At 50.9% G+C, this 27,953-nt stretch overlaps 2 protein-coding genes across 4 annotated transcripts; both read right to left on the minus strand.

Moving 5' to 3' along the window:
* Nucleotides 1-227: 227 nt before the first annotated feature.
* LOC122380686 (U3 small nucleolar ribonucleoprotein protein IMP3-like) lies at nucleotides 228-2,921 on the minus strand. Of its 2 annotated transcripts, XM_043364062.1 has the most exons (3): nucleotides 2,749-2,921; nucleotides 592-1,181; nucleotides 228-554 (listed from the first exon to the last, which is right to left on the minus strand). In XM_043364062.1, the coding sequence occupies exon 2, from the start codon at nucleotides 1,156-1,158 to the stop codon at nucleotides 613-615; it is 546 nt and encodes a 181-aa protein (XP_043219997.1). In that variant the 5' UTR covers nucleotides 1,159-1,181; nucleotides 2,749-2,921; the 3' UTR covers nucleotides 228-554; nucleotides 592-612. The 2 variants fall into 2 exon arrangements, with proteins under 2 accessions (XP_043219997.1, XP_043219996.1); XM_043364061.1 differs by having other exon boundaries at nucleotides 228-1,181; nucleotides 2,749-2,918.
* A 709-nt stretch (nucleotides 2,922-3,630) lies between these two features.
* Nucleotides 3,631-27,905, minus strand: LOC122380687 (BTB/POZ domain-containing protein 7-like). Of its 2 annotated transcripts, none has more exons than XM_043364064.1 (12): nucleotides 27,666-27,905; nucleotides 18,438-18,647; nucleotides 17,155-17,245; nucleotides 16,020-16,237; nucleotides 14,916-15,687; nucleotides 14,109-14,292; nucleotides 13,366-13,588; nucleotides 12,180-12,273; nucleotides 7,656-7,842; nucleotides 7,155-7,336; nucleotides 6,399-6,533; nucleotides 3,631-5,225 (listed from the first exon to the last, which is right to left on the minus strand). In XM_043364064.1, the coding sequence occupies exons 2-12, from the start codon at nucleotides 18,596-18,598 to the stop codon at nucleotides 5,052-5,054; spliced, it is 2,421 nt and encodes an 806-aa protein (XP_043219999.1). In that variant the 5' UTR covers nucleotides 18,599-18,647; nucleotides 27,666-27,905; the 3' UTR covers nucleotides 3,631-5,051. The 2 variants fall into 2 exon arrangements, with proteins under 2 accessions (XP_043219999.1, XP_043220000.1); XM_043364065.1 differs by lacking the exon at nucleotides 27,666-27,905 and adding an exon at nucleotides 21,592-21,712.
* Between the last annotated feature and the right edge of the window lie 48 nt (nucleotides 27,906-27,953).

Here is a 27,953-nt window from a genome sequence, read left to right on the forward strand (position 1 = left end):
TAGCACCACCTAGGAAAGCAGGAAGGACATATAGCGCCCCTAGCGGAGAGATACATTATAGGTTCCACCACCTGAAATCAGGTTGTTAAAAGAAACCCACGATAAACGACCGTAATAAAGGAAGAAGGCAAATCATGATGGATGCTATTAATTGACAGAATACAAATGCAACGAATGCAATCATGGCACACGCATCAAAATTCCGATAGCTCAAACCAAAGAAAGGATTAAGTTCAATACATTTTACATTTATTTATGGACAATGCAGAGCACACGTTCAATGCAAAACACTGAAAAATGGCCACTCCCTATCGCACGACACGCAGCGTTCAAGTTCATATGGTCAGCTCGGCAACCAGTTACACGCATTCACTGAGTTTCTAAGCGCTGGTCGGTCAAGTAGCACGGTCGTACACGCCATCTCGCGTAAAGACCAGCCTCAGACGAAGCCTACGCCTCCATCAGCGCAAAATTGCTCACAGTTCGCACAAACCAGGCGCCCGCGTCACTGTCATACGTATCATACTCAGTGTTCGCTGCCCACAGTTCGCCCAATAACCCACACCGCCCACTTCGCCCACAGTTCGCCCACCCGCGTCACAGTCCCCGACTTCATAGCTCGAAGTCGTCACGCAGCTCGTTGTACTCGAGCACGTGCTTCCTGATGGCTGACGCATCCACCCACGTGAGGAAGTCTTCCATGCTGCGTGTCACAAAGAAGGCCGGGTCCTTGACCACCTCGGGGCCGATGCGCACGTGGCCCTGCTCGACGAACTGGGTGGCCATTTTGACGGTGGGCGCCATCTTGAGACGCACCATGAGCACGGGCAGTCGTCGGCGGCAGAATGAAGAGGCTGTGATTTTGTCGACCAGCTCCAGGTTCCACTTGGTCGGGATCAGACCCATCTGGTAGGTCTTCTCGATCAGCTGAGCCGAGGCCTCCACGCGGAACTTGTCCTTCGGGTCGAGGTTCTTTATTTTGCGCGCAATCTCGCGGATCTGGCGGGCCAGTTTGTTGTACTTTGTGTAGTCGTCCCGCTTCTTGATCTGGAACTTGCGCAGGATTTTCGCCTCGTGAAGTGTGTTGTCTGCCTCCCAGGATATGAAGTCAACTTTCTTCAGCAGCCGCTGCTCATGATATTTGAGCTTACGAACCATGATGAAGAATGGTCCTCAGGTTTCTGTAAAATGAACAAAGCTGGTCGTCATTCATGATGATAAGCTGTGTCTAGGGGGGCTGCAACCACAAAGTCACATGGCTTAAGTGCAGCTTGAAACAGCAGATTAAAGTTAGTAGATGCAACCCACGGATGTATAAATAAGCACAGCACACAGCACAGGAACTGGCAAAGGTCTATCAGATAACACACAAAGTAATTATACAATACATGGCTTACATGCAGATTAGCATGCAGCAGGCCAGAGTGACTTCTTTTTGTGGCAGGTGGATCAAAATTTGAAACATAATAAATGGATGCTTTGTTGTAAGGTGGCACTTGATGAATAAAATAACAGGGAAACCCTCCATGTCCTGGTGCAACAGTGCCCAGCAATATGACATCCATGACAAACAACCAGTTGGTGGGGGAAACATTGCCATTTCAAAGCAGTGCCATTCATCAAAAATGATTTTTCCAATTTTAGAGTAAGTTTCCAGGTCTTGCTCCATCATGTAATTACGAATAGATGCAGGATTCTAGCCTGAGCGCTGTTCGGCGGCCGGCTAGCGCGCTAGCCCGCGCACACATACGTGCACGTTGCCCCGGCAACGGGCTATTGACCAATGAGAAGCGCGCTACGGGGGGCACAGGTATATGAAAAATCGCAGTGACGTTGCACTTTCCTCGCGTCTCATTGGTCAATAGCCCGTTGCCGGGGCAACCAGCACGTATGTGAGCGCCGGCAAGAGTACTAGCCGGCCGCCGATCAGGGCTCTGGTTTGCACTGGTTAACAAACCTATCCACCTGGCCAAAATTTGGTATGTGGACTCTGCTGCTATGCTTTGAAGTCTGACTAGGATTCATATGCAAAGGTACAGCCCCACAGTAAATCTGCAACCCCTGAGAAGCTGTGCATTTGCGCAGCAATAAAATCTTGACCATATAGCAATACTTCATACTTTTGCAGCCTAGACACTGGACAGCAACTCGATGGAGTGAGACATTCAAACAGTCACAAAAAATGATCCCTGCCCGGGGGGCAGCAACAGGAGTTTTGCCGGCAGAGGGCCATGCCTGAGTGAGGGGAATAGCATCATGAACTGCTTTCCAGTCTGGTTTTGAAGGCTCGAGAAGACTGATCAGATTACTAGGACCGAGGGACCTGTCCAATGAACAGTGTCCAGTGCCCATGCCATGCAACATGGCACATAGCTATGTTTTGGAAGCTTATTTGTTTGCTGAGGTGGCTGAAAAGAAACACAAGTTTTTAATGCAGGTGTTATGTGTCATGTCCATGTGGGATTCCTGATGATCATGACAGTGTGTCCTGGAATTGAACGTTGTGATACAACACTGCTGCGGTACAGCTTAAAATACAACACTTCACAATCTAGTGCTTCTTCAAAATCTCAGTTATTCCAGCATTGTAATTTGCAAAGGTGAAGCAGGTGCACCATACCCACTTAACAATCAACAGGTCATATTGATGTGCTAACCGCCGCCGCTTAGGTACTTCCGGTTTACTTCGAAGTTCGACGGACAGTCGACAGCAGACAGCCAACTACAAACTTTCAATGTTGCTCTTACCTCTGGTGCGTCAAAGATCACTTTCTCAGACAGCACTTGCAACAAATGACTCTTGCAAAAACTGTCCAAAGCAGGAATAACATACAATTTGCTCCCATTCACAAAACCTCACACATCACAAAGATTCACGATGCCTTACACTGGCCTTACCAGCCAAACTTGTGCAAAACTTGTTCGCAGACTACGGCAAGCGGAAAGAAAGCCAATCATTACTCAACTTCAGCATAAGCTCAGCTTGTTGCCTAGCAATTAGCCTATAAAAACAGCATACCATGCAAAGCAGCACTGGTGAACAGAATTGGAGATGCATGTCGATTGTAGCTTTTGCGCCATAACGCTTTCAGTATTCAGCTTCCAGATTGCTACCAAATGATAAGGGACTAAACGAGTAGTAAAGGAATCTTGGACTAAACATGGATTATCTACCTACCTACGGTATTACAATCCATGGACTAAAGATGGACTAAAGTAATTCTGCCATCATGCCCGAAATATAGTACTAGTATTTTATTTCATGTTTTCTGCTTCTTGATTTGAGAGATATGACGCAAGTGCGAGTGAAGCCGATCAATCCCATTATATCCGAAGCCTTTGGCAGAACTACGTCTTAAATGCTTCAGTTGCTAGTCAATAGTCTGTCTTCAAAGTTCGGGATTCGACGACCCGCCTTTATTGCACCGAAGAGATGATCAAAGCGTGCAGATTTCTTTGATGAATGATGGGACCAATAAGACACTCTGCAGCTTAGCTCCCAGTTTCAAGGCACTCAGTAGCTCCCAGTTCGCTGATCGCTAATTCTCATTTCACAAACATAACGCTCCCGCCACTAGACCACGTCCAACCGCGGCCAGCTACCACCACGTATCTAGCCAAAAAGCCGTGTACGTGAATATAAGTATTGTATTGATCCTAGAATCGCAATAATTGTACAAGGACTACAACGTATATACCAACAGCAAGCTGTAAGTGGATACAGGGTGATACAAACCGGCGTTACACGTGCCCCAGTGGTCCTCAACCCGGTCACAACACGTACCAAACACGGGCCGACGGGGGTGACACGGTCCGTGACCCGACCGACCGGCGGGTCACACACCAACCAGAGGCCGGACAGCGTCCACAACACGGGTTATACTCGAACCGACTCACCACGACACCTCTCCGGCGCGACCACCCAGCGCCGGGCACCGTCAGCCCGCGGACAGTGGCGCCTGCCACCGGACACAACGGCCGGGCACCCGCGCACGCATACAGACCACAACCGAGAATATACCATCACGAACGGCTACTATTTGGTCGGTCGTCATTTCAGAGGATAGCATTTGATCTCGACACACAGCGGCCGGCGGTCACCCCGTCCGAGCGGGCGACGGCTCAGCCACAAAAACATAGACGTGTATGTATAGTTATACGGGCATTAGGTATGAAAACTGCACACTATCACATAATATGGGGGCACGGGGCGAGTGGCGAACGGGCGTGGGGCCGATCAGAATCATAGGTAACACGCGGCGGCGGCGGTGCGCGGGCCAAAATACGACGAGAGACCGCTCGACGGGCGCGGCCGCGCCGCGGAGGTAGAGAATAGTGTGTCTTTCGCGCGCAGGAAAGAGCATTTGGCCTGACCGGGATTGGAGAGAGGGGAAAGAAAGAGCGAACAGCGGCCGGGAGAGGGTAGGCTGGCTGATTTGTACTAGGCCCGGTTCGCCAACTTCCAGAGACGGTCAGGGCAGCGCACACAATAAATAACTTCGGACACACTCGTACATAGCTCTCACTCGCACTCTCTGGGGAGCAGCAGTCGGCTGACGTATCCGTGCCGGACCACCGAGCTCCCACGGTAATCCACGCATAGCTGAGTATGGTAGCCAATTATAGACGCCATGCGTGTACGAAACAACAATCACCATATTCACGGTACAGCGTGTGTTCATATCACCTCACGGAGAAAACGTCATCCGTCAAACAGTGGTCTGCCAGGCGCCTCGACTCCTCAAACTACCCACCGTCCGGCGTCTGTCCGTCTGCTCGTCAGTCCGTCTTTCCGTCTGCCTGTCGGACTGAGCAGTGTCGGTCCACCTCTCAGTCTCTCCGTCCGTCAGCGGTCCGTCGTCTATGGCAGCGGGTAAGGCGCATCCGATGAATGAGATCTAGATACAATGAAGGCGGCGGAGGCGGGTGAGGGCGCCGTCACGCGCGCGGCGCGGCGCGGCACGGCCGCCGGACGGCGCGCGGTGGGCGCGCGCCCGCTGCAGCCACTACTGCAGCAGGCACGCGCACGCGCACACGTCCGGCGCCTGCCGTCAGTGGCTCTGGTAATGGCGCGTGCCGTCGCCCAGGTCCAGCTCGAGCTCGCGCTGCTGGCGCTGCTGGCGCAGGGAGCGCTGCCGCGGCAGGGTGCCCGTGGCCAGCGCCACGTCCGGCATCGTGGAGAGGCGGCTCTCGTCTGCGGCGCCGCGCAGGTTCAGCGCCTCCAGCTGCCGGGGGGGGGGGGATGAGGAGGTCAGACTGTTCTAGGAGAGTCATAGGTTCCACAACGCCTCCAGTTGCCGAGGGACGGGGAGACAGGCGATTATAGTGGAGGTCAGACGGTTACAGTGGAGGTCAAAAGGTCATCAGAAAGGTCTGACGGTCGCATAAGGAGTCAGCGACACACAGGGATATTTTAGGGTCACTGAGGACCATAAGCATTAGGCAGGTTATTGAGAAATTACACAAGGCGTGAGGCTGAGGATATTTCATATACCTATATTAATAGGAGGAATTTGCCATAATAAAACCAGTATAACGCCTTTTGGGGCGACTAACGGAGCGAGCGAGAGGGTGGGCCTTGCACGTGCGAAATTTCCAGGGGGTACCTCCAACTGACTTGTGCACGGCACCTTACTAACCGGTCTCTAGCGATGGGCCAAATTTGAGGACAATCGGCCCAGCCGTTCTCGAGATCTGGAAGCGGCACCCTGCACGTGCGCACGTGCAAAATGGGTCCCAACCGACTTGTGCACGGCACCCTACTAACTGGTCCCTAACCGTGTATCAAATTTGAGGGCTATCGGTCCAGCCGTTCTCGAGATCTGGAAACGACCCCTGCACGTGCGCACGTGCAGCAGCACCCCAACTCTGGTACATGGATATGCAGTGCCTAGTGGGTGCCTATACCTACATGCCAACTTTCAGCGCAATCGGCCAAGTAGTTACCGAGATATTGCAACAATTACAAAACTGACACGTCTTCGTTTTGCACATGGCACGTGCATAAGGGGTTACCCACATGCATCGGCAATAGTCCAATACTTCGTAGAAGGAATGAAGCTAACCTACAAAAATTACCGCGTGTAAATCGGTCAAGTGGTTGCTGAGATATAAGCCTCGCAAAAGCGTCCGCACGGCCGGCCGGCCGCTCATACTCAGAAATTTCCGTTAATCTAAGGAAAGACTCCGCTCGCTTCGCTCGCTCCGTAAAAAGCAATCGGGAAAACAAAAGGAACATTGAAAAAGCTGCAACGATGTCCGAAAGCCACTACAACTCCAGCAGCATAAAAGATAATTGCATTTAGACTGCTACAAGCTATCACATGAAACGATCACCCACCGAGCTTTATCAGACCAGCTGTTAGGCCCTCCCTTCCCCGGCTCGGCGTTCAACTCACATCCAGTGTGCGGAACTGTGCGGGCTCCGGCTCGGGGAAGGCGATGAGGCAGTGTCGCGGCAGGTCGTTGGTGGAGCGCCACCGGCTGGCGGCCTGCGTCACCGTCAACTGACCCTCGCTCCGGCGGCTGGCCGCCTGTCACAAACACACACATAGACACACGGTGAGGAGGTATTACAGAGGGGATACGGTAACAGGACGTGTCTGGGGCACAGTCGTATGCAGTTCAGAACGTTGGTTAGCTGCGGTATGGTGTGACTGTTGCGTTAGATATCATTCCTGATTGGATACCCTTAGTCATAAATAAACGATCACCATAAAAAGTCCACTTGGACATTGGTAGGATTCAAATTAAGAAAACATCGAATGAACGACAATAAAACAACAAACGTCATGACAAGCGTCAAGTGTCGTCACCTGAGTAACGAACCACATACAAAACGAAGTCAGTACTCAGCAAAATTGTTCCGCACAACCGTTACCCTTCCGCTCCCGTCCCGGGCACAAACATCCTCTCCCGGAACTGACGTCCTTTTCACTCTATATTTGCTTTTCTCCCTAGAAACCCCATCCACAGTCTACTGACCTGCAGAACCCGCACCATGCAGTCGGGCAGTCCGTACTCCCGGGCCATACATCCTCCCCATCTATACAGTGTGGCGTGTACTGACCTGCAGTACCCGCACCATGCAGTCGCGCAGTCCGTACTCCCGGACCATACACCCTCCCCATCTATACAGTGTGGCGTGTACTGACCTGCAGTACCCGCACCATGCAGTCGGGCAGTCCGTACTCCCGGACCACCTGCAGCCCGATCTGCCGTCGGACGCGGGCCGGTGTCAGCAGCAGACACGTGCTGGCCCGCTGGTACAGGCCCGACGACTGGAGCTCCCGCTGCCGCTGCAGCATTGCCGAGAGGATGTCGGCGCGCGGCGCCACTGAAAAACGAGAGCGGGAGGGGAGCAGACAGGTCAGAGCAGGCAGCAGACTAGAGGACTAGAGGCCACTAAAGCGTGTCCTCTAGTCAACAGCAGTCTGTGTACATAGCGCCCGCGTCCACCCACCAATAAATCACGCACGATGTTATATGTAGCAATGCATCCAACGACGCTCTAAGACGCCTGACAGCCGCCGAATGCAATACTGTGACAAGGCACATCCCTCTCAACACTCATCCGACCACCTCGAAGCTGACCAGGCTGGAACAGTCACCACCGCCCCGCCCAGCTCTGACACAGCCGGCACGTCCTCACTCACCCGGTACGTCCTCCTCCCCTCCCGAGGCGTCGCCGTCGGCGGCTGCCGCTGCCGCCGCCGCCGCCGCCGCCGCGCGCGCCTCGTCATCGACCATGTAGAGCGCGTCGGGGATGTTGGCCGCCACGCTGTGCTGGTAGTGGAACACGCCCGTGCCGTACTCGTTGCCCAGGTGGGACTCGAGCATCGCCTGGTGGCCGGAGGGCGGGTGGGGGTTATGGACGGATTGAGAGGCAAATGCGAAGAGAGATGTAGTTTGAGCACTAACCCTGTTAGTGGCAGGCTCCTGGCTACCCCATTAGTGGCAGGGGGCTGTTTACGTCCCTCCCCCTTCTTGACATCTCGAGATCTGACAGGCCTATTTTCAAAATTTAAACGGTATTCGATTCAACTTAAAATGATCTACATTTCTATGTAAAAAAATCCGAAAATGTATATGGGGGTGTATCTTTTCTGAACGATGGCATGGCAGATCGCTTTAAACGCACAAATAAATACGGCACGAGACGAGCGGTAGGATTGAACAGAGGGTCAAAACGTAAAATAAAGAGTACGTGGATAGTGATGGCCATCTAAAAATGGCCCTATTAACCCTAAAGGTATTGATGCCTCACGTAGGCTTTTCATCAAAGCGCTTTGAAGTTAAAGCTATCCGCCTTCATAAAACAGACTACAGTGTGTGTGTGTGGGTGGGTGGGTGGGGGGGGGGGGGGGGCTCAGCAAATCGCATATACTTTTTTGACTGCTTAACACGACCAAGTTTCTGGACCCATTTTGACGCAACTATTGTCGATCGATGCAGAATGAACCAGAAATTAGCAAGTATCATGACGGCTGTGACAGGGCCACGACAAAATCTCCCCAGGAACTCATCGGCAACAAATAAAGCACAAAAAATATTTAAAGTGAAAACATTTATTAGAGCATCAACCAACTACCAAAATCAACTAAATATAACAAGAACAGGTGAACTGGGTGCCTTCTTCCCATGCATTCATAAGCCGACATCATCAGATAAAGGAAAAATCACAGAAATTCCTCCCTCATCCAATAGAGAACTTTGCCCGAGTTGGTAGCATCTTTGTGGCTCCAGGGACTGTGGTGGTAGCCGGTGCTTCCTTCGTCATGCAGCAAAGAGCCCCAGCCGTTAGTTGTTCTATCAGTTGTAGTGAGCACTATCGCGCTATTTCCGGCATCAGCATCACGCATATTCAGCCAGGGCATGCGCTTCCTAATGCCGTCTCTCTTGTACACCCACTTGTCAAACTTCCTGACGCATATCACCTCCGTTTGGTCCGGGTGTTCTGCCATGAAGCTGTAGCGTCGCGGAGCGAACCAGACGCCGCCCCAGCGCTGGCGGCCCTTCTCCGCCTGCGTCTCGATCCGGTAGGCGAACCGGGTGCCGTTGCCCAGGTCTCGGATGGCGTCGGCGTGCCGCAGGATCGAGTAGTTGTCGTCCAGAGACGGCGAGCGCTCCCGCCGGCCGCGCACACTGAGCAGGTTCCAGCCGTCACGGGATTTGGCCGTCAGCAGCAGCGTCCAGCCGCCGCCGTCGTGACTGAAGTCGCACAGCACCGGCACCGGCATCCCGGTGAACCAGTAGACGCCGTCCTGAGGCGCGCCGCCCTGGTCCCGCAGCTGTAGACAGGAGCGGGCGCAGGCGAGCTTCTCCGGCCGCTGGTGGGGAGCCCGGTACGCTGGCAGGGGACTGGGGGACTGGTCACACTCCGGCGGTGACTCCGGCTCTGGCTCCGGCTCCGGCTCCGGCTGCTCCGTCGGCTCCGGGTCCGCCTCCTGGACTGTCTTCAGGTGGTGTTGCGTCTCCGACTTATCCTCGCACGCTCCTCCGACCAGCTCACTCCTGACCGGCTTCCAGGGCGCCTGACACTGACCGGCTGCAGCCCGCAGCTCCAGCAGATCCAGCCGATGTTGCAGCTGCTCCAGCTGGCTGCTGTCCGCTGCAGCTGCCCGCCGCTCCAGCACGCGCTGCACGGCGGCATCCAGCAGCTGCGACAACTGCTCAGAAGCCGATAGCTGCTCAGCCGCCGCCGGCTGCTCGGTCGAGGACAGCTGCTCGGTCGAGGACATCGTCTGCGGAGCGGGCGAGCTGTCCGATGCGGATGTCACTCCTGCGGCCATTACCAGTAGCCAGATGAGGCCGCCGGCCGTAGCGCGACTGGCCACTCCCATGGCGGTCACTGGATAGAGCTGCTGCGAGCGCAGATCTCTGACGGACGCACCGAGACGCAGACCCACCTGGGTCACAGACTGCTACCAGGGTCGCTGGAGCGCGACTAGGGAGTCCTGCAGTATCCACTCCTCAGCAGTGTGGGTCAGTCCTTCAACTCTGCTGCTGTCGGCACTGCCACTGCAGGGCTCACTGAAGGCCCTCTGCTTATTAAGGGTGGCTGCAGGCCCTGTTTATTATGGTTAGTTGTGGAGCGTGGGCTGTTTATGATGTCTTGGCTGTGGACAGAGTGATACCATGACGGAATGATGAAGTATGCACTGCAGTGTGCAGTGTAAGCAGGAATGCGACGCGTCTTGTCTTGCTGCTTTCGAATTATTTTTCTCAGGCACCCTTTGTCGAGACCTTCAGCAGTAATTTGCTTATAATGAAGGCGTTACGTCCTTTCTTGAGATGCTCATTTATAACATTATTTTTCGACCTCTCTTTATTTTTGGAACCGCCTTGTTTACGTCTTGTGAACATATGACACCTACAAAATATGTTAAAATTTATTGCTATTGCAATTGTTACTTTTACATACCAAGAGTCATGATACAAGAGGCAAACAATCGATGTGTGAAACTACTTCCCAATATTCAGCACCAGCCTATGCTTTTCGAAAATATATAACTTGCAAGTGATGACGATGACATGTTATAATGAATTTGATCGTTCCAAGGCACTCTAAATACTACCGAGCCGCTTGTCAAATGATATAAGGCGTATCTATTTGAACCCCCCCCCCCCCCCCTTTCGGATGTCTGGATCCGCCTATTATGTAGAGGACAAACGTATAAAAAGAACATGCACAATCACTGTGTATAATGCATATGTTTCCACACATGTTTCAGCCGCTGTTCGCAAACAGCATCAGCATCTTAGCTCCAGCTGCTTCAGAGAATATCCAGAAAAAAAAACTGTAGGGTGGATGAAAACACCCCTCATCCTCCTGCCACTATACCAGGGTAAATCATATGTAACAGGGTAAATCATTGTCTGATTGAATTGAGTTCATAGCATAATTTTATTATGCCTCGCGGCGCCTGTTACGGCTACTGACCTCATAAGTGCTGGTTTAGTGTGTGTTTGTGTGTGTGCAAGGGGGAGGGGGTATGTATCTTTTTGTCGCGTGACGATGCTGAATAAACAATAATAATAATTATTATTATTATATAGATGAGTATGGTTGTTACGAGCGAGCGAGCGCAGCGAGCGAAGCGAAGTCTTTTCAATATAACGGAAAAATCTCAGTATGAGCGGCCCGGCCCGGCCCGGCCCGGCCTGTAACGCTTTTGAGAGGCTTATATCTCAGCAACCGCTGGACCGAATGGCCTGCGGTCTTTTTTGCTGGGTAGCCCCATCCCTTCTACCCCGTAATTGACTACTTTTGATACATCTCAGTGACCGTCGTGGCACGTGCCACGTGAAAAGTCAAGGGTGTTCAAGCAGTTTTGCAAAAGTAATGATTTTGAGAGGCCCATATCTCAGCAGCGGCTTGAGCGATTGTCTTGCGGTCATTTTTATAGGGTAGCTGCATCCCTTCTACCAAAGGTCGGATACTCTTGATCTATGTGAGTGACCCCCACTGCACGTGCAAAATACAACAATAAGAGGTGCCAAATTTGTTCCCATTTCAGTAACTCGGTAATTACTGGGGCGATTTCGCTGAAACTTGGCATACAGGTAGGCACCCACCAGGCAATGCATTCCCATGTGTTGCGGTTAGGGTGCTACTGCACGTGCGCACGTGCAGGGGGCGTTTCCAGATCTCGAGAACGGCTGGGCCGATTGCGCTCAAATTTGGTACACGGTTGGGGACCGGTTAGTAGGGTGCCGTGCAAAAGCCATTTTGGACCCCGTTTGCACGTGCGCACGTGCAGAATGCCGCTTCCAGATCTCAGGCACGGCTGGGCCGATGGCGTTCAAATTTGGCACACCGCTAGCGACCGGTTAGAAGGGTACTTTGCACAAGCCCGTTGGAAGTACCCTCTCGCCCTTCTGCACGTGCAGGGCTCACTATCTCGCTCGCTCGTTCTTCGCCCAAAAGGCGTTTTACTGGTTTTATTAATGACCTGCACAATAAATGACACTAAGGACGACAAAAGCAAGCCAAATAACCAATGGCCCACCAAATTATAATATCCCAGTAAAAAGTATCAAGTGGCTTTGGAAAGACAATGCCGCTCTTATCGGTCCAGTCGGGTCAGCGACTCGAATCAATTCACTGCGTTGTCACGACACCTGACACATCCATCCCGTGCTCGCGCGAATAAATTCCAACAGCATATTCCACTCACCGCTCTGACTTTGACCTCCTCCACGTAGGGTAGGAAATAGCGCGGCCGCACGTACTCCCCTCGTTTCCGCTTCCCTCGGAACCACGAGCGCGCCCTGGAACGGAGGTACAGACAGACACGGTCAGCGGCCGGCTTCCCGGTATAAAGATCACGATCTTCCACAGCCGAGCTGAGAGAACAGTGGGTTCTGCATGCTTTGTTTGACTTTAGCCACCTCTTAAGTTGTGGGGAAATGACCATTATAATGCGGACGTCTTCACACACGCCGGTAGCTCGATGGATGAAGGGCGGATAAGAGCGAGCAACAACGATGAAGAATGCCAAAACGCTGACAGCATGAATAGGTAACTGTTAGCAAATGTGAGTTCCTATAGCCACCCAAACATGAACATGAAACTAAAAAAAAAAAAAAACGAGACCGCTGAAGTTCCATACGTTCTTCGACTTTGGGCTCAAGAGTTAGTTCAAGAGTTATTAACAGTCCAACAACCAACCATGGACCACGCATACACTGTACTGCAGTCGAGGCCTGTGACCCACCAAATCCAAAATGTTTGAAGAGCGATAATGCAGGGACCGCAGCTACCAGAACATGCACATTTTCGTCACTGGAGCAAGATTGTCGTAGCTCGACGGTACAAGTGCCACACCAAGGGTGAGAAGCATGCACACTATTAGCAGCGCGCAAGTACGTCTTTGCGAGCACAACACCCTGCATCCACACTTCACTCTGCCAGCTTCGAACAGCTTCTGTCCTATACATACCCTTGACTCAAAACACTCAAAGGCCGTGCTAATTGAAACCAGTATTCTGTTTCTAAAGTTAGAATAAAACGTCTCAGTCGACCACGGACCGAATGTCAAACTTTGTTCAAAAGCCTAAATACAAAGTCACTGGTGTTTTATACACGAGAGCAATCGGGAGCAGCCGTAACCAATCACCCGGGGTTCCCACCTGCGACCAAAGCAGCTACCAGCCGATGGTCTAAGCCGGCACAATACCTCAATCACTATCCAGCCTTACCACAGCCCTACCTCCCCTCTTCACTCACTCACTCACTCACTCACTCACTCACTCACTCACTCACTCACTCACTTACTCACTCACTCACTCACTCACTCACTCACTCACTCACTCACTCACTCACTCACTCACTCACTCACTCCCTCCCTCCCTCCCTCCTACCTGCTGCTGGTATCCTCTCCGATCATATGTGACGGTGGTATGCTGATGAGGCCGCGCCGGATCGCCGTGGTCACCGTCTCGTGGTCCACGGGCAGCAGGTGCTCGGGTCGCAGGTGGGCCAGCAGGGGCGCCATCACCTCGCGCAGCTCGGCGTCGTTCAGCTCGCGACGCTTCACGCCCTTCTTGGTCACCGAGTGGGCCGTGTGAGACAGCAGGTTCGGCTCTGAGAGGAGAGTGAGTGAGGGGTTAGACGCGGGGTGGGAGTGATGGCGCTGCTGCCGATGAGAGATGAAGTCTGATCTGCACGAGACTCTGGAGGCTGCTGTTAAAGAAGTTCACAGCGCGGACCGGTGGATGTGTCTGGAATCGTCTATGCACGTGTTACAGTAAACTCAATAAGGTTGTTTAACGATAACTGCTGTTAACGATAACTAACACGTTATGGAATCCAATAACATATCATCAATGGAAAAGGACGTAAGGAGGTACAGCGTCCAAACGATGCAGAACAAAAAGAGCACCCCTGACATGCATTTTCTTCACCAAAACAACTCACCAATGAGACACACCAACACACCAGCCAGCCACCATCCCTTCATGTCCTAACCTTTCTCGGAATCAACACCAACGTTTCACAAACCAAAACTTCAAGTTGACACCCTAAATGATAAACAGCCACTAACGAATCTCCAAACACCCCTCCACTCTTTCCGCTTCCTCCCATAGGCGCCCACCGGACATACCTCGCTCCTCCATACGTTTGACCAGCTGGTGTTCGCTCCAGCGTATGATGCCCTGCAGGATCTCCAGTTCGCTGGCCTGCACAAAGTCTGAACTGACGGCCGCTGTGAGCTGCGGCAGCGTCAGCTCCGTCAGAGACGGCGTGCAGATGACGGCGCTGAACTCCTCGCTGAGAAACTGCAGCGCCTGTGAACGCACAGAGGGAAGGGATGGGTTACACGGGGTGTTAATTTGAGACAGTCAGTCAGTGTTATACATACTGAGGAACTGCAGTGTCTGTGGAAACATAGATGGGCGAGTGGGTTAGACGGGGTGGGAATTTCAGCCAGTCAGTCAGTATTTCAGTGATCTCGAAGGTACCAGATGCCTGCAAAATATTAGCTGATGAGGCAGGATAGGTACTAAGTTAAACATGAAACTCGAAGCATTCAGTGGGTATTTGTAAGACGTTTTGTGACAGGATCATAAGCGAATATGATGCAGACAATCATGCAGTGCGAAAAGACAACGCAAGTTTCATCCATGATTCCCAAAGATACAGAACGACTAAATACAAATTGCAAAGATATTTTGTGTTGAGCGTGTTAGCCGCAAGTCCGTTTGTAATACCTAACTACTCTTTATGTGCTTATGTGTCTGGTTAGCCACGTTCTTAGCCATCACTCCCACCATCTTCCCTGCCATCACACACGGACCCACCCCCGCATAACGTCCCAGTCCCCTCCCCACCGCACCAAACGCTCTCCCACGTCCCACACCGCACCCAGTTGGCAGTCCCACCCCTCCCACTCCTGGCATGCCTCACTCACCTGTCTGTGGACCCACTGCGACCCGTGCGGCTCGGCTGACCAGCGCAGGATACGCGGCAGGCTCTCCACGCACAGCGCCTCCAGGATCAGATCCTCGCTGGCCTGGGTCAGCACGTCCAGCTCCACGAACCGGCCGATCTGATACAGCTCGATGGCTTCGTCCACCAGACTGATGGGGCGGCACACGCTGGGCTCGGTGCTGCTGTGTAGGATCAGGCTCAGATCCACTGTGTCCATGTACATGATCCGCAGAAGCACGTAGGCGTACCGGCGGGGCAGCACCGACTCATCGAGCTCAATACGGATCGGCGCCTTGCCTCGCGCTCGCTCTCCTCCCGCCTCGGTGAGTTTCATGCGTCGGTCGATGAACGCTTTGAAGAACGGACTGCGCGCGCTTAGCACGGCTTTGTGGCAGGGCAGCTCGAAGCTGTGCGGGTGCGCGTCGCCGCCGGAGCCGGCCGGTCGGAACACGAGCAGGGCGTCGGCCAGGTCGGCCGTCTCCAGCAGGTACTTCATGTCGCGCTCGAGCGGCGCCGGGGCTCCGAACTCGGCCTCCAGCTGGACGAGGATGTCGAGCTGTCGGCGGCGGCCGGCGCCGGCCGTCAGCAGGCCCGAGCAGTTGAGCTCGCCGCAGTAGAGGTACTGCAGCAGGGCGTTCAGCAGCTCCGGATCGACCCCGGCCGTGCGGATCCGGACTGGCACCGGCGCGCCCGGCCGCGGCTGGTCCTTCAGCAGCTTACGGAAGTAGGGGCAGCGCGCTGAGAGGATGGACCTGGGGACGGACAGGGTGAACTCAATGTTCAGCGACACTCGGCGAACTCAGCAACACTCGGGCCGGTCAAGTCAGCAGCATTCAACGACCTCTGTCCACCCAGAAAATCAACTAAAACTCAGACCAGTGATCAGTCAACTCAGCACAAGGGCTGATAGCTGTGCTTGCAGCCATCAGCAAATTTGACTACAGATAATTTCAAAGTCAAAACAAAACGTCACTTCACGGTCCTCCCCTCCCCGTTACACTCTTCCCGTCACCACTACCCATCAACCCTGTCACCTAACCTATACACCGCAGGTGCACACTGCCACTGTTTCCACTCTCCTCACCTGTGCACTGAGAACACGCAGCCCTGGTACACCAGGTCCACATCGGCGCAGTATCGGCTCTGGTAGAGCTCGCACAGATCCTGCTGACACGAGGAGGCCAGCGGGCGCGCGGCCGCCGCGGCCGCCGTCAGCTCCTTCATCAGACCGAGCGCTCGGTATTCCTCGTTCAGAGCGCGCACATCCCGCGCCGGCCAGTCGCAGATGTACTCACGAATCACCTGGGAGGAGCGTGCATCAAGGGCTAAATGTAAGTCATGGAGGGCAGGCACATCACGTCCCGCGCCGGCCAGTCGCAGTTGTGCTCACGGATCACCTAAGTGGAGAGCACACACATGCGCAGGGTTACCAGGAGTAGAGAATGGGCCAAGGGACCAATGAAAAACAGCTATGCCGAAAGGCGAGCTTTGGGATACAAAACAAATGCAAGTGAAGCTATGATCGACAGGGCCCCTGTGTCAGAAAAGTAAAGGGTAAAGATGATACTGGCTAGACTCTGCGGAATGCATAATAAGGACACCTGATGAACAAACATAAAGTCATTAAGGTGGGATATGCCCGACATTTTCAGCACACAAAAATCCCATAAACCTTCGCTTCCTCTAGAAAACCCTATGGCTGCCACATCTACCCATCTGGAAAACCCGTCTTATTCCCGTTCCCGATCAACCCCATGCAAATCAAGTCACCGATTTGACTTGCAGAGCCGCCGACCGGTCACCAAACGGAGGGCCCGGTCCCGTATTGTGGGCGCGCGTGACACCGGGTCGTGTTACACGTCAGGCGGTGTCCCATTGCTGGCCACCCACCGACTGGACGAGACTGGTCGAACAGGGGACGAGGCGGTCGCCGCTGACGGTGCGGTGAACTTGGGTGTGCGAGGGTGAAAAGGGGTGGAGATAGAGGAGTATTGTGAGATTCAGAGATTCAGCGAAGGAGGAAAAGAGAGTATTGCGGGGAGTACTTGACCTACATGAGTAGATGAAGTGCAACCCCGGGGAATCCACTGTTCAACATACGGAAGTAGTGCAACTGGTGGGTGCCAAAAGGTGTATAACGATGGGGTTTACTCAGTCAGTGGGTGTAGACGGACGGATGCGACTGTCAGAACACACCGAGCCAGCGAGTCCATTCCCACCTTGGCATGGTCCTGCGTTTTGTGGTGCCTCCGCCGCCGGCCGAGGCGCCGCCTCAGCGTGGCAAACCCACCAATCTTCTTCTTGTCTCGACTGAAACAGAGGTCAACAATCGTCAGCGTCCGTAGTTATGCAACATTGGTAACCGCTCGGTCAGACGGGGCGGGGTCAGCGGTGCTTCTCGGGTCTATTTTAAGAACGATCGGCGTCGTAGAGTGCGGATTATAAACGAGTGTTTAACAGCATAACAAACCACTCCACGGAACGACTAGACGACCCGAGAGGTTACATTTCATCGCTCAGCGAAAACCACCCCTTCGTCCGACCGCACCGGTTTGGATGCGATCCAACCTGTCAGTCTCTAGCCTCGAGTCCGACTCTGAGTACGCGGTACGCGTCTGGCCGGCCGCACGGGGCGGAGAGAACAGTGCCAGCCTCGGAACAGCGCCGGTGCCAGACACGGTCGAGCTGGCGTGCCGACCGAACCGCCATCCAACCATCTCGCCATTCGCCAAACGGTCCATCTGACCTCGACACAAACACAACACGGAGCGGGCATTATACCGCGTTCCGCCTGACCTACACAAATAGAACATGGACCGGGCATTCTACCGCGACCAGCCTGCCCCCCCCCCCCACACACACACACTAACACATAACACCGGACAGCAAATTCTATTTCAGCGTGGATATCGAACACAGGTCAATTTCGCCTCGTGCGACGGCCACCGTGGCCGACAGAGCCACTCAAAGGACGGGGAAGTTCTAGGATGTAGCGCCAAGGCATCGTCTGTGGTCCTTTTCTCCACATGCGATGTACATTTTTCACTTGACAGATGCCTCGACAGTATAAGTGACAAAAAAAAAATCAGGAGGCACTTTGTGTGGCAGGTGACAATCCGATTGTGGTTTTATGTTGTCCAGTAATTCAGCTAACTTTAAGCACAGCTTAGCTACCTTTTACGAAAAGTTCCTAGCTTAGCTTAGACGTTATCCATACTAAGCGTTGAACCAATCTCTGAACTACTTCCTCTACTTCTCTCTACTAACACTATCACTTCAAATTTCACGCCTGACTTACAATTTTACCGAGTCTGCAAACCAGACTTATCACATAAGTCCGACAACTTGAAAAATACTTGCCCTATCATATCAGTGCACATGATAGAGATAGCGCAATCTGGGCGAGTGCGGCTACTGCGGTGAACTCTGCCTCTCTCTCTCTGCCACGTTACCCTCGCGTCCCATTCCATCTCTATTCCCTCCCGTCTGCCCCGTTACGAACCTGTGCCGTTTCTGGTAGGCGGGCGTCAGGACGCTGCCACTGGCGCTCGCCTTGACGTGGTACTGGGGCGCGTACGGCCCCGAGGCTGCAGCTGCTGCGGCGGAGAGCTGCCCGTGCTGCAGGTGCAGACCCGAGGGCACCGAGCTGGGCGCCTGACCCATGGCGGTCGGCCGGTCACAGCGCGCTCAGATCGGCAGCATCGCCGCGACGCTGCGAACGGAGGGAGAGGGGAGGGTCACGGTCAGATGGGGACGTATAGCCATAACGCTGAATAATAGGCGATAATTATGTTATAGCCACGGTCAGATAGGGATGAAGCTATCATAGCGCTACAGAATAGGCGAAGGTTATGTTATATCACGGTCAGATAGGGATGAAGCTATCATAGCGCTATCATCACGGTCAGATAGGGACGCATCATAGCACTGACGATGGGTGAGGGCTAGATTACGGTCGCTTGGTGAGTATCGCAGGGATAGAGGCAGACAAGGACAGGGCCATGGAGTGAGTCACTGACAAAATACATGAATCTAATCAAGACAGAAGAGGTGCCACGTCACACAGCTCATAGCAGCTCTCCAAACCCCGTACTACATCACTTGAGATGCTGGTCCCGATTCACGAATAAATAAAGCACAATGCCAAAATCAGCAGAACGTCGGACTGACACGAAGGCGAGCAATTCTCTCAGCGCCACATCCAGCAGACTGTGTCGGGCCGGCCATCAGACCAGAACCGGCACAGAGTCAGTGTCGCCAGACGCCAGCCGCGCCGGTACGGTACCACCAGATCAGCGTGATAATCCCCGGCGCCGCCACACATAAAACAGCCGGACCACATAACCCGCAGTGCCGACCTCGCAAACTCGCAGCCAGAGCAGAGCGGCGGGGTTGCACCGCCAAATTTACAAACTTACAGCAGCTTGTAACGCAATAAAGCTGCAGAGCGGCCCAGTATTGGCAAATGTTACACATAAGAACTATGTGACGTAGAATTGTTCACATGTGTGATGCATTTCACTGTACCTACTTACAGTTGAGTAACTGTGTTATTCCGTGTGAAATAAAAACTAAATCAGACAAATATACATCCCACTTGCAAGCATACCACAGTTTTACAATGACCTGTTGTGCGGTACTGGAAAGCTTTGTTCATTGCGAAAACTTCCGCCTGAGCGCACCGATGCGTAAAACGAGTCTTCAAAGTGTTACATACGCGGACGGACAGGCACGTAGCCGCACACTAAGTACATGCCAGAATGGATGAGCGGAACTACGTCGTTGGAGGGTCGAAAAACAGTACGCGTTACCATTAATACAAAACGAGCCCATTCGTTGCATTAAGCAAACACCGTGTGTCCGGCAAACGTGGGTGGCCAAGTCAAAACCTCTCCGAGACCACGTCTTAAATCAAGCACGCCTATCTTCTCGAGTGCGTTGTCCAATCTGCCTGCCACGCGCGCCATACATCAGCCCAACACATCCAAGGCGAGTCATCTGTCAACGATCTAAAACTAGCCCGGCGTCCAAACGGTCGACACGCACGCATCCAGCCCCGTGTCAAAACAGTCGCGGTCACAGCGACCGGCCGCTGGTCCCGCTAACTCTACTGTCACAGCCGTACCCAGAATCCCCTGGGAACAAAGCGGCCTCACACCAACCATGTTAACCGTATGTGCGCCACAAATGGTCATCTACCTATGGGAACTTGGCTCCCAGACGTGCGAGCAGACCAGACCTCTAAGAGGGCCAGTGTTCACAGTCACGGGCGCCCTGCCAGACAACAGTTTCACTGGGGGCCCGGCGCTAATCGTCGTCCGTTATTTACGCGTCACGACACGGGCCAAAATCGATGACCGTCGCTCGTGGGCGGATGGTCATTTAGCGCCGGCCGACGGACGGCGGCCGCCAGGGTCACGAGTCCGACACCCCGTCCGGCGACTCGGTCACACAGCTACGGGCAGGGGGGAGTCCCCACCGGAGGTTCTACCGGATATATCACGCAGTAGGCGGGTGGTAGGACGACAGCCGGGCTAATAGGAGAAACGCTAAGGACTACCAGTCGGTCTCTATAGAGCACAACTGAATGGAACACACAACTCAGCATTCTTAGAAAAAATCTGGAGGTGAAGTCTCAAACGACAGATGACTGCCTCGTTCCCCCGTTGTCTGCGTGGGCGGGGGCGCGTGGGTGGGGAGGAGTGGGGCGGGCCGCTGGGGGAGCGGGGTGGGTGTTGGCACCCTCCGCGGTCATCAGCTCAGTCACCGTCGATAGCGGCGACCCCGGCGTCTCGGCACCCTCCCTCTCCCCACCGACGACCGGACGGATAATACCGGCACGGCGGAGGGGGAGGAACGCTACGGTCAGAAGGGTCAGCCAGGGTCACTGCCGAGTAACAATCGTGACCTCAGTCACTGCGGAGTAACGTCTAGGCCCGGAAAAAAACACGGTAAGGAATAACGCCACAGTCCAAGAAGGGCCACGGTTACAGTGGAGTAACAATACTGACCTCGGTCACAATGCGGGGTAACACCAGGGTTTGCAGAACAGCACGGTCCGAGTTACACCGCGGCTCGGAGTAACATTACGGTCACATCGTGGAGTAACACCTCAGTCACGGGTAACACCACGACCGGAGTAGGGTCACGGCCACACTGCCCACGGCGGCGTCGCCACAACTCCGCTACCCCCGGCTGGTCGGACCACCGCGCCGCGCGCTGCACCGGGAGTATCTCCGGGAGCCGAGGTATTCACGCTGTGACACTGACGGCACTTCTATGGACTTATGATGACAGCTGAGCACCCCACGGCAGCTTCATCGAAAGTCCGACATTCTTTTACGATCGCGCGTTACATAAACGTCAAACTATCGCGACAAAACATGATGAAGTGAAAGTATCGCGCAATAACACGCGTCCTGGAGATACCTGGCCAATATCGACCATCAGTTGGAGAGTCAGCGGACCGGCCGAGCCTCTCCCAGATTAACATCACAGGTACCAGACGATCGCTAAATGTCGCGCACCGCCATCCAAAACTCACCACTTATCACTCACCACCCATCACATATCTCATCCCCAACCCAGCATCGCACACATACACTCAGGGACATTAATCACAGGTGCCCTTCACGCCGTCACACACTCGAACACACCTGACACAGTCGTCAGCACACACCCAGCTGTCAAAACAGGCACCACCTCCGCCGGGCAGCGGTCGCTAAGTGAAGCCACAACGCGACTTCTGCGGGCACCACTGAGGAGCCCACCGGACCCGCCGCAGCTCTATCGGCACAAATCCCCCAGAATGGGAGCACTCGGGGGTGTGCCGCGCTATCGGGGGGGGGGGGGGGGACGACACAGATACATATCTGTCCCACCGGCGGCCGCGCGGTGCATCGCGCGTGTGGCTACCGGTTCTGTAAGGTGCGGGCATGCATTAGCATATATGTAGCGATTAGGGAAAAAGAGACAATGCTGCCTTATGATCTGCAGCAGGATTACAGTTTTTCCTCTAACCTCAGCAGGGTCCCCACTTGCGATATGTGGTCAATAGGTACCTAGCAATGATCGAATATCGTCGGTCGTTCAAGGAAGAGCTTAACTATCGAAATTAGAGGGATGCAGTCGGCAGAAAGCAGTTTTTAATTCAAAACAAAGTGAAATAGAGATAAACAGATATACCTATTAAACAAAGAAGCACATAAGAGCTGAGAGCACAAGAGTATTCTCCACAGCATAGTGACTGATCCAGGGCTGCAGAATCGTTAACAAACCACAAGAGGTGATCTAATTGTTTGTTTGTTTATTGGGGCTTAAGGGCGTGCAGCACCTGGAATGATTTAACCATACTAAAATAGACAGCTGTTTTTAGAAATCCCTCACTATAAGCTGAAATTTAATAGCAAACAAGAAATATAATTTTGTAAGCACTGAATTGAGAGTGGCACATAACTACAAGATATGTAGGTTGACAGCTAACATTGGTATTCTTGAATCCCCTCCCAGGTATGCACTGTGCAATATCAGTAGGCATATATTCAAGCTATCAGAAAATCAAAACAGGTCAGTTACACAGCTCCTACAGCTAATAAAGGGCTGTTGGTAATTTTCACTGTGTATCTGATGGAGCGCCTAATCATAATGGTGCCTACATACTTTCTGAAATTGCTACAGAGCTCTGGCTAAATTACAGTGGACCATGCCCATCAAAAACTTTGGTAAATCACAAGATATAAGTGAGTAGTTTCAACAAGTAAAATAACTACTGAGGCTGATATGCTGAGATGTCTATTTACATCTATGGTTAAATTTGGTGCACTGTTAGGTAAAAAATTCTAAAATTATTGATGGTGAAAGAAAGCGCGGTTTTAAGGCTCATGATTATTACGAGCGAGCGAGCGCAGCGAGCGAGCGAGTTCATACTGAATTAAAGGGACAGTATCACCATTTTGATGAAATTTGACATTGCATAGGCCCCACCTTTCTGGTCCGGGAACTGAAGACCGATCCTCGAAGCTCCACACCGTTATCCTGCTATCGCCGCTCAAAGTACGAAAGGTGTACTACACTTTGAATCGTGCTTCACTATCTTCACTGTTTAAATGTTTGCGCCGTTTTGAATTGACCGCCAGTAATAAAACTTTTACCCTGGTCATTTCATCAAATTTTATAAAGCCAAAACGTTTTTCGCACTTATTCATCACCGTTAAATTCATTAAATAGTCGTAGGCAATTTCCGCTGTTTCCTTCGGATTCTAGCGGCTCAACAAAGGAATTCCTCCAGCTTGAATCACAATCTCCCTCCAATGTATGACGTATATGTATGACGTCATCTGATCAGTCTCGATCTCAACGACAACTCAATCAGAAGAGTGGCCGCGTAAGCGTAGCGTCAATAACACTATGCAACAAAAAATGAAACATTTTCTGTTCCTGGAAAGCGACCGAATTTTTCTTATTCATTGGGTCCTATTATAACCGAAATGGGCATTAGTTTTGATCTGAAAATGCTTTTCCGGTTTTCAGAGACGATTTTCGATTTTTGGCCCCGAAATTCGGTTTTTGGCCCACCGTGTCCGATGTAATTGAGTAATCGACTCGCGGTAACTTTCATCGCCTTTCCTATGCCACAAGCTTTCGAATGATATCTGGTTTTGCATATTTGCGTGCAAAAATAACGTCATAAATCTATGTTAAAGTAAGAAAATGTTGAAATTTTGTAAAAATTTGACATTTTTTTCGATTTCATTTCAAAATAGAGGAAAAACTAAAGGCCCCATCCAAATTCTGAGCCCAGTTCCTTGAAGAGCATTCAATTTCCGTTCGGAAGGTACCTTTTTAGTGCATTTTATCGGATTCCTGTGGCGTCCAGATTAAGTTAACCTAAACACATATCCTAAGTCATATCACATAGCATTAACCTGATAACGTATGTTAACGCCATAGGATCAACGAGGGGTCAACTGAGGTCATTTTGTTGACCCCTTGTGACCTCGGGTCACACGCAGGAACTTACTTTTGAGCAGTCCTGTCGCTCAGAATCTTGATCTGTTGGGGGCCCGTTTTTCAAGTGACTCAATCTGGACGCCACAGTAAACCGATAAAATGCACTAAAATAGTACCTTCCGAACGGAAATTGAATGCTCTTCAAGGAACTGGGCTCAGAATTTGGATAGGGCCTTTAGTTTTTTCTCTATTTTGAAATGAAATCGAAAAAAATGTCAAATTTTTACAAAATTTCAATATTTTCTTACTTTAACATAGATTTATGACGTTATTTTTACACGCAAATATGCAAAACCGGATATCATTCGAAAGCTTGTGGCATAGGAAGGGCGATGAAAGTTACCGCGAGTCGATTACTCAATTACACCGGACACAGTGGGCCAAAAACCGAATTTCGGGGCAAAAAATCGAAAATCGTCTCTGAAAACCGGAAAAGCATTTTCAGATCAAAACAAATGCCCATTTCGGTTATAATGGGACCCAATGAGTCCAAAAAAATCGGTCGTTACTCAGGAACAAAATGACTGTTGCATAGTGTAATGTATTATCTGCGCCAGTTCTGTAGTAATTTCGCAGGCTTCCAAAGTGGCGGCCATGCTTGTAGTGGTGGTTCGCTCATGAAAATGACTCGCTCATGAAAAAATATTTTTCACCGAGTTCGGTCCTCAAACTATGTTTTTCTGATTCAGAAAAATAAGAAATGCTAGAAAAAAACAGCTCCATACATTGATTTTTTTTTCGATGATACTGTCCCTTTAACCCTATTAGTAGCAGGGGGGGTTGTTTTTATCCACCCCTCAGGTTTTTCGGGAATATCTCCGAAACCGCTGAAGCTACGATGCTGAAATTTTCTGACTTTTCCTAAAACTAAATTGGGCACATTTCCTGAAAATTTCAAGTTCATAACTTTACCAGGGGCGGCTCCAGAGCACTGGGAATTGGGGGGTCCTATTCGTGAAGCGAGTCATTTGGGCGAAGATCACGATGCTGCACCAGTTTTACGAACAGTGAATGAAAGGTATCATGTGATAACATATACAGTTATTGTGCATCCTCTTTTGACACGTTTTTGCTATAATAGGCGGATCCAGGCGTCCAAAAAGGGGGGTTATGTTTTACCTCCCAACATAGGTGCCCTGACACCGCCTATGCATGACCAATACAATTGTAGTCGTTCTCTCATAAGAAAATTGTAACATAACAAGACCGTTACCGCCCTTTTTAGAAACAGTACCAACAAAAACCTTATTTACTATACTTTTTGTGTACCCCCAATCTCAATGATCTGTATCCGCCTATGATTTTTGAAAATGCATATTTTTAGGATCCATGTGAATTCCTGGTTCATTCTCTATCGATCGGCAAAAGTTGCGTTAAGATTGGTTCAGAAACCTGGCCGTGATAAACAGTCTAAAATGTATCTGCAATTTGCCCGTTTTTACCCCCCTCTACCCCCCTATTGACATTTTTTAATTTTTATTTTTTAGAAATGTAGATCACGTTGAGCGAAATCGAATGCCGTTTGAATTTTGAAAATCGGCCCGTTAGATCTCGAGATATCAAGGGGGGGTCGTAAACAGCCCCCCCTGCCACTAATAGGGGTAGCCAGGAGCCTGCCACTAATAGGGTTAAGGGAAAATCCTGAGTATGAGCGGCCGGCCGGTCGGCCGCTCATAGGTCTGGCGATTCAAAATAGGGCCAAGAAAATGAGACAACTGTTTCGTGCATAGCACATCGTCAGGTCTGACGATGTGCTATGCACGAAACAGTTGTCTCATTTTCTTGGCCCTATTTTGAATACAATTATTAGCATGAGGCTTAAGGTTTTCATTGCATTTATATATAATTATTGATGGTGAGTAATAGGATCTCCCGAGCACCACTGCTTAAGTCTACATTAGTCAATGTGGCTTAACATCTCTGCTGGAAACCATGCAGGATGTCTGTGCAATGTGCATAAGCTAGAGTAAGAGTCAGACTGCAAGCAATGGTGGTAGTAGAGTCAACAAACTGCACCAGCATTTAGGGAAAATATGTAGGCCAGCACTAGACAGGCTGAAAATCAGCACCAGCCAGAACAAACATCCACACTTCTATAAACCTATAATGATAAAGTTGTGAATGTGCCACCTACCTACTACCTGTTCCAATCTGAGGCAGTCTCCAAAACAATGAAATAGGTAAGAATGCCTTATCTAAGACAGTGCCTTGTCAGGACTAAAGTCCCACACTCAAAGTCCAAAGGCTCCTCAAAATTAAGATAAAATGAATCAGTTGTAATCATTGACATCCATGGTTGCATCCACACCTCTACACAAAACCACACTGCAGAAAATCTGAACTCCTTAGCTCTGTTCGCACCCCATTTATTTATCAGCAGGCTGCGACCATGCTGCTACTTCTTGACTCCTCATTGGTCGAATTCAAGTGGTCTATTCGCTAGACCAATGAGAGGCCAAGCCGCGCCAGCAATAACTTCCTTATATGGGGAAAACCGACAGCACGCTGATATAAAAACAGCGAGCGAACAGGGCCCTTGATCAAACATCAGCCTGTTAGATAAAATCTTGTTGATGTTGTTGCACTTTGCTATTTAAAATGAGGGTAGGTTAGGCACTAAATAACTTGAGGTTACTATGCAGTAGATTACAATAATACGATGCATCAATTAGTTATTCTTTAAAAAAAGATAGAAACAAAACAATACTGCTTTGCTGTCCTCATTCAAGGCACAACCATACTGCCAATGGGTGCTGAGTCATGTCCTGCGTCATGTGCTACATTGACATCCTTGCTTCCTACTAAGGTCTGCAGTCTTTCTGATATGCCTTTCACGTGGAGCCCATGTCCCACAAGCAGAGTGAAAGTGGCCTCTAATACAGATATCCAACTAAGCCAATAATATTAAAATTTGGGTTTGTAAGTACCTACCTAACCATTTTTGATGTGTGTTGGTATTTCAGATGAATAACCATTTATCATGTAGTGGTGATTAACTGGACAATTTTAATAGGTACAGAAGGCCGTGGCCGCGGCAGTTTGATGCACAGCGAACCGTGGCACAGACGGACTGATGGTTTTCGTTCAATAACTAAGTAAAATGCGTTCAAGTGTGGTTAATAGCAAGGTGCCACTGAAAAGAAAGATAATGATACCCAAAAAGCGACATAATAACCACTTACAATAAGAAATATAGGATGGTTAACTTTAATCCACGCCACTTTTGCCTCCTGCAGCTACTATTTTCTTCTTGCGCAAAACTGAAAGATTTTGCGCGAGCCCACATTACGTGTGTGTGGCAACATACGCCGAAGGGCAAAGCTTGGCACCCAAGGGTGCCCAACTGCGAATGCATGGTGCAAAATTTTACAATAGGATCAATGCGCTGCCCAACATGGCCCAGTTCTTAAATGCAACATAAATGATTCAACACAAAACGGCTGGTGATGCAACTTAATCTGTGAAGCTACAGCCATTTGAACTTGAACTGAGAAAATAACACATTTCAACAATCAACCCCTTCACTAAATTAATTGAAAATTCTTACATCTTAGTTTATCATTTCTATTTCTTATTCTTCATAAAAACGGCAGCAATCATTTTCGAACATTCCCATGGAAATCAACAAAATCAAAGTGAAATGCAGAGTGAGAGAAAGGCACAAAACATTGCAGTCAACAACCACACGTAGCCCGAATGGACTGCCCCTCTATCTCCTTACCTGATAGGAAACGCAATGAATTTTTAAATCTAGGCTTGAAAATTATCGAAAAGCTGCCTAATAATGCACAAAACACCAAAAAAACACCACCAGTTCAACCAGCTTCCACCCAACACACTTTCCGTCCAATCAACTATTGTCAACATTTAGGCAAATCTGGCGCACAACATTGGAGATCAGCCATTCCTGTGACGTTTAAGTACTTTACGCGATTTTTGCCATTGCTTGATCAAGGGATGACTACTTAAAGTAATTTAAAATAAACTGTATTGAAAATATCTTTTTCAA

Source organism: Amphibalanus amphitrite, unplaced genomic scaffold, assembly GCF_019059575.1.
Source record: "Amphibalanus amphitrite isolate SeventyFive unplaced genomic scaffold, NRLGWU_Aamphi_draft 000104F_arrow, whole genome shotgun sequence".
Taxonomy (NCBI): Eukaryota; Metazoa; Arthropoda; class Thecostraca; order Balanomorpha; family Balanidae; genus Amphibalanus; species Amphibalanus amphitrite.

Excerpts from the sequence above, each read along its gene's own strand:
- LOC122380687 (XM_043364064.1), bottom strand. The coding sequence starts at position 18,598 with ATGGGTCAGGCGCCCAGCTCGGTGCCCTCGGGTCTGCACCTGCAGCAC. Across the intron at positions 15,688-16,019 it reads TGCGTGTTCTCAGTGCACAG|GTCCATCCTCTCAGCGCGCT; the intron begins GTGAGGAGAGTG and ends GTCCGTCCCCAG. Across the intron at positions 12,274-13,365 it reads GGAGAGGATACCAGCAGCAG|GGCGCGCTCGTGGTTCCGAG; the intron begins GTAGGAGGGAGG and ends CCTCCGTTCCAG.
- LOC122380686 (XM_043364062.1), bottom strand. The coding sequence starts at position 1,158 with ATGGTTCGTAAGCTCAAATATCATGAGCAGCGGCTGCTGAAGAAAGTT.